General features: G+C 39.8%; 1 protein-coding gene across 1 annotated transcript; it reads left to right on the plus strand.

Annotated features, from left to right (window-relative positions):
• The first annotated feature begins 680 nt into the window (after positions 1–680).
• On the plus strand, positions 681–5,849 carry LOC117082270 (cyclin-Y-like protein 2). Its single transcript, XM_033208893.1, has 3 exons — positions 681–1,264; positions 3,666–3,740; positions 5,791–5,849. The coding sequence occupies exons 1-3, from the start codon at positions 1,042–1,044 to the stop codon at positions 5,847–5,849; spliced, it is 357 nt and encodes a 118-aa protein (XP_033064784.1). The 5' UTR covers positions 681–1,041.
• Positions 5,850–6,103: the final 254 nt, after the last annotated feature.

The raw sequence follows: 6,103 nt of genomic DNA on the forward strand, positions 1-6,103 counted from the left end.
TTTATGGTTCTCTATTTTGTATGACAAAATCATGCTTAGTGCTTTGTTAGTAAAAGAGAGAAAATCTGAAAGTTTTTGCCATGGAAGAAGAAACAGAGGGGAGAAAAGGGAGTTGGTAAGTTTCAGCATTTCAGTGCTTGGAGGGACAAGGTAGGTTTCTATTTTATGGAGAAAGAGGTGGAGGCAGGATGGGTCCTAAGGTATCATTCAAGACACACAGCCATAACTCTTTATTGAAAGTATAGCTAGGGCCCCAGGGACTGCTATGGTCAAGTTGCAGACAAAAATGACCACTGATTGGAAGACAAAAGAGGAGTATTTAGTTACAAAAGCAGTCAACAATTCAGGTGTATCTACATTCAGTCAGCAAATAAAAGTTGCTCAACTTGGTTGCTAATGGGACCCGCTCTACTAACTGAGGCTTTGTATAGAACTCATAGAGGAAGATGGCTTCAAATAAGGAACCACCTTGTGCTTTTCTTAGGACTAAAAAGCTCAGGAAGCTGGTGATGAATGAAAACCTTAGTCCAACTGGCACTGCATGAGGAGCAGCAGCATAAGCCACAGGGTGGGGCAGCCCAGGCAGGGGCATTCTGAGCTGTGGGGGATGTGGGGCAGCCAGGGTGGGGCATTGTGAGCTGTCGGGGAGGGCATTGTGAAGTGTGGGGTGGGGCATTGTGAGCCACAAGCCTGGGCTCCCACCTGGGCCAGTGGGCTTCTGTCTGTAGGTGACTGCAGGAGGAGGAGGAGCTCCATCTGTACTTTCTTCAGGCATTTGTTGTGTCTCTCAGTGCTTGTTGGGTTCACAACCTATTAAATAAGCCAGCTGGTCTTCACCCTCCCAGACAAGTCAACTCATGGGAGGTGGCAGGGTGCGGGCATTGGCCCAAGCCCTGGCTGGGGCCAGGCTGGGGCGTGGGCAGGCAAGCAGCAGACAAGACCATCTCTGCAAGTGCAGCATAGCCTCAGCCTAGGGCAGCGGGAGTGTGTGGCCAAAGCTGTGGGCAGAGGCACAGGTGGTGACAGGATTAGAGGCGCCCCATGGGGAACATACTGACCTGTTGTGTGTGTCCCAGGGCCAGCCCTGAGTTGGACCAGCACCAGGGGTCAGTGTGCCCCTGTGGTTCTGAGATCTATAAGACAGCAGCTGGAGACATGATAGCAGGAGTGCCTGCAGCTGCTGCTGTACAGCCTGGTGAGGTGACTTTTGAAGCTGGTGAGGGCCTCCACATGCACCACATCTGTGAACGGGAGATGCCAGAAGGTAAGGAGGTAACGGGTGCCGTCTGTCTTCAGCACACTTCTGGCTGCTGCTGTCACCAGGGTCCTCTGGGAGGCATCCCCAACCTCAGGCTCCTTTCTGCCTATAGCCAGCTATCCTAGGGCTGGCCAGGAACAAAACCTGGTCTTTCCCCTAGTCTTTCCCCACAGAATCCAGTTTCTTTTCTCCTTCCCTCCCAAACTCCCAGTTATTTCTCCCTCATCTCCTTCTCCCATTCTGGCATGGGACCATTTATTTATGGCTGTTCTTGTCTGTAGCTCTATTTACTACCTGTGGGACTTTGTTGAGGCTTCTTTGGAATATTCTCTTCCTTTTCTCAATAAAAACTCAAATATCCCAACTTTCCAGTGGCCATCCCATTCTCTTTGTAACTATCCAGATGGTACCTAAGTGAAGCAACCAGGTAAGTGCCTAATTGTTTCCTTTGTTAAAGTAGCTAAATCTCAGGACAATTCATACTGAAATATTTGGGGATTTCTTATTTAAAATCAGAATGCAGGTTGCCATAGGAGAGACTGTATGGGTTGTTTTAAGTCACCTTGATAGAAGCTGCTTAATTTCTTCTAACTAATTTGAACACAGAAGGAAAGAAAATGGAGGGTGCTTAAAATAATTGGGAAAGGTGTGAAATGTCATGGCCAGGGCCGCAGAAAAATGAGTGTGTGTGTGGAATTTACCTATGAGGCTCTGATTACTTTAAAATTCTTACTTTAACACAAAATGTGTCTGCAGATTTATTCTGGTGACTTAACAGACATTATTTACCTCCTTGTTCTAACAGAGAGCGGGGGATGGTTTGTGTTCAAAACTTTCAAAAGACATAAAACGTAAATGTAGACTTTGAATATGTAATATAAAGATTGAAGGTTAAGATGTCAGACCTTGCCTGTGTAAGACTGTTTGTTGCCATAGCTCCCCTTTTGTCCTTCCCCCTCCTGACAGTAGCATCTTGTTCAAAGATAAGAAAGTTGGAGTTTTTCAGTCTCTACACTGCTGGGAGAGGTAGAGGGATGGGAGGGGGTAGAAAAGAGAAAACAGTTGGTTTGCCTCTAAAGTTTTGCAACGAGATGAATCTAAGTGAAAAGAATTCTGGGTAACTATGGTTCTTGAATAAAAAGTATATTTTTCCAAAAAGAAAACATTGTATCATAAAGATATTAAATCCATTGGCTCTTTGGTTTCATTTGAATACCAGAGATTTATTACTGTAGAGGAAATGTCTTATAGCTCTTCCATTTAAACTTTGATTCGGCTCCGTATAGCCAAGACAATCCTAAGCAAGAAGCACAATGAGAACACATGGACACAGGGAAAGGAACATCACACACTGGGGCCCGTCGGGGGGTGGGGGACAAAGGGAGGGAAATCATTAGGACAATACCTCATCCATGTGAGGCTTAAAACCTCGATGGGTTGATGGGTGCAGCAAACCACCATGGGACATGTATACTTATTTAACAAACCTGCATGTTCTGCACATGTATCCCAGAACTTAAAGTGAAAAAAAAACCACTTTGGTTGGGCTCTTATTTTTTTCAGAGGTAGAATAATTAAGACTCATGGTGAGTGTGACTTTGTAACTTGGAGTACTATACTCATTTTTCAAGATATTTAAGAATTTAGAATAAACAAATATGTGAATTAATTCATTACACCTTTATACACAAAGTATGTTTACTTGTGTAAACATACTCCACTTGGTGGTATAAGGAAAGCCTCTGAGTGATTTTACCCACCAGTTAATAGATGAGAAGTGTTGGATGAGAGCCCAAAAAAGGCTCTTTATTGTCATTCTTTAGGATTATAGCACAGTTTATGTATGTCTCATTTGGCCCTTTGCAATACAAATAAGGCCTATATACGTTCTCCCTATGTTTTGCTAATGAAGAAATGAAGACTTAGAGATCTCACGTGACTATGGAAGACAGCTACTCAACAGAACTAAGGTTCTATGTCCTCAGAATGACATGGAAGAGACAGATAATGCTGAATTTACTTTTTTAAAATGATAAAAAAACTCCAGAATACATCTTATATTTTGTCTATAAAATAGACCTGTCTTTTGAAACATACTACCATCTTGTTTTATTGTATGCAGTTGATTTTACACAATTTAAAGGCAAATTTACATTTTTTTAAATAAAGGAAGGTGTCACTATGTCACTCATGCTGGCCTCAAATTCCTGACCTGGGCTCAAGGGATTTTCCCATCTCAGCCTCCTGAGTAACTGGGACTACAGGTGTGTACCTTCTTGCCTGGCTTCATCTTATGTCTATATATTCATTAGTAAAGGTAGTGAAATATCCTAAATGTGGCAGTCAAATAAATGAGTTGATAAATTTTTATAATGATCACATCTTTTTTTCTTCTCTCCCTCTATAGATATACCTTTGGAGTCCAACTCTTCTGACCATCCAAAGGCAAGCACAATATTCCTGAGAAAATCTCAAACAGATGGTGAGACAACATTGTTTTTTCTGCCAAGAAAAAGAGTCAAAACTCTTGTTGTTTGATCAGATGTATTATAGAAAGTATTTAGAAACTCATATTGCTTTAATTTTTTCAACTTTCCACATATTCACTTGTCTTATTTTAATATGTGATATGCTTTTTTTAGTTATTACTGTGTTAGTGAAATCATGTAAACTTTTGTTTATACATTTTGCCATCTTTTTATCAACACAATTTGTCGTGTGGAGGAGTCATAGATTTATCTTTATTTATAATTTTTTGCCCCTTTTCCCTTACTCCAAAGAGTATATTTTAAAGGTAGAACTTAGGCTTCAGCTTGGTTTCCATTTAAACAAATAAAAAAACATGGTTGCTCATCAACAGAGATTGAATCTGTGATTTTGGCCTCCTCTTGCACAGTCTCCTGATCACATGAGTTTATCACATCTAAGCTTATGCTTCCCGAAACTTTTAACTTATTAACCTTTTCATCTGATGTAATGTAAATTTAAACATGCCCTACTTCTGCTTATTTTCCTTAATGTTATGTTAAATCCTCATTTGTTTGCTAAAAAGCCATACACAGCCAAGTTTTCCATTTGATTTAAGCAGCAAGAATACAAGTGAGGATCTATAATAAAATGGGAAGTAATGCAGCACAGTAAAATAGGGGAGTTTGTAACCTTTCTTTTTGTAGTTTGAGTAGACTTTTTCTGTCTTGAGTCAGGTATTTCTGGTTAGAATTTGTGTTCATTTTTGCATTACTATAAAGAGGTACCTAAGGCTGGGTAATTTATAACAAATAGAGGTTTAATTGGCTCATAGATCTTCAGGCTGTACAAGCATGGCTTCAACATCTGCTTCTGGTGAGAGCCTCAGCAAGCTTACAATCATGATAGAAGGCGAAGGGGAAGTAGGTGGTTCCACATGGTGAGAAAGGAAGGGAGAGGCAGGTAGAGGGAAGGTGCCACACTCCTAAACTACCAGAATGAGAATTTGCTTATTACCATGGGGATGGCACCAAGGCATTCATAAGGAATCCACCACCATTACCCAAACACCTCCCACTAGGCCCTGTCTCCAACATTAAGGGTCACATTTTAACATGAGATTTGGAGGGGGGAAAATATCCAAACCACATCAGAGTTGTTTTTCCCAGTTCCTTCCAGAGCCATGGGCTTCTCACACATAGAGAGCATGGAGGAGGTAAAACGAAAGCTATTCCGTGTCCCTCATAATAAAAGCTCCAAGAAAACTTGGGCCATGCTTTGTTTCCTACACTGCCTCCACCTTTGATGCTGGAAGGGCCTTGCAGGCAAACATTCCTACCACTGGGATGCTTATTACCATGGGGATGGTATAATGTGGTAGGAATGTTTGCCTGCAAGGCCCTTCCAGCATCAAAGGTGGAGGCAGTGTAGGAAACAAAGCATGGCCCAAGTTTTCTTGGAGCTTTTCTTATGCTGGCCTTTTTTTTTTCTTTTTTAGAAAAAATGATTTTTTTTGTGGTGCAGACACCGTGTCCAATCAGGTTTGTATAGTCATTTTAAAATTTAAATTTAAGATAGGTTACTTTCCAGTTGTTTTGTTTTTAGTGATATATTAGTATATAACCACTAAGTGTGGTTCGAGATGCTTGCAAGGATTCTGGTGCATCTAGAGGTAGGTGCCTGGCCAGAAAGTAGTTCTTAGAGCTGTTAACTTTTAGATTCTGGTAAATGAGAAAATACTCATGGCTCATATATGCAACAGTTAAACTGTTTTATTAGCTAACTTTTTTATCTGGCCTCATTTTCTTTGCCCTTTTCTTTTGTACACAAGGATTCTTTCATGTGTATGTAATAGAAACAAAAAGTAAACTAGGTCAAAAAGTAAAACTAAGTTTTTAGATTTTACTTTATGAGATTTATCGTGCCAGATAATTTGAATACAAATTTTTGAAAGTATTTTTTAAATGGAATTTTTCCTCATTTAGGAGTAATTGGTAAGACATTAACTACTACTCTTATTTTATGGTATTTGTGTCAGAAGTGACCTTTTTTTTTTTCATCCTTAGTACAAGAAAAAAGAAAAAGCAACTATACAAAGCATGTACGTAAACAGTCAAAAAGTTAAGAAATTGATAGTTTGATATAAAAATGTCTCTCTTGAATTATGATGGGGACCCAGTGATGATAGCATGGACCTCTTTTTGTATTTTCCTAAGTATCAAAAATATCCAGAGAATTCTTCAGCTTAGTGTGTCCACCTTTTAAGAATTTCTGACGTTTAAGTTAAATTTCAATAGTCTGGTTGTGATATAAAGATCCACCTTAAATATTTAATCATATTTTTAATCAAATAACAAAAATAGAATAGCTAATAAATAA

Source organism: Trachypithecus francoisi, unplaced genomic scaffold, assembly GCF_009764315.1.
Source record: "Trachypithecus francoisi isolate TF-2019V2 unplaced genomic scaffold, Tfra_2.0 Lachesis_group9, whole genome shotgun sequence".
NCBI lineage: Eukaryota > Metazoa > Chordata > Mammalia > Primates > Cercopithecidae > Trachypithecus > Trachypithecus francoisi.

What these genes read in the sequence shown, in the direction of transcription:
- LOC117082270 (XM_033208893.1), top strand. Translation starts at nt 1,042, where the DNA reads ATGGGGAACATACTGACCTGTTGTGTGTGTCCCAGGGCCAGCCCTGAG. An exon ending in TGAACGGGAGATGCCAGAAG is followed by an intron (nt 1,265 to 3,665) that starts GTAAGGAGGTAA and finishes CTCCCTCTATAG; the next exon opens with ATATACCTTTGGAGTCCAAC. An exon ending in GAGAAAATCTCAAACAGATG is followed by an intron (nt 3,741 to 5,790) that starts GTGAGACAACAT and finishes TTTCATCCTTAG; the next exon opens with TACAAGAAAAAAGAAAAAGC.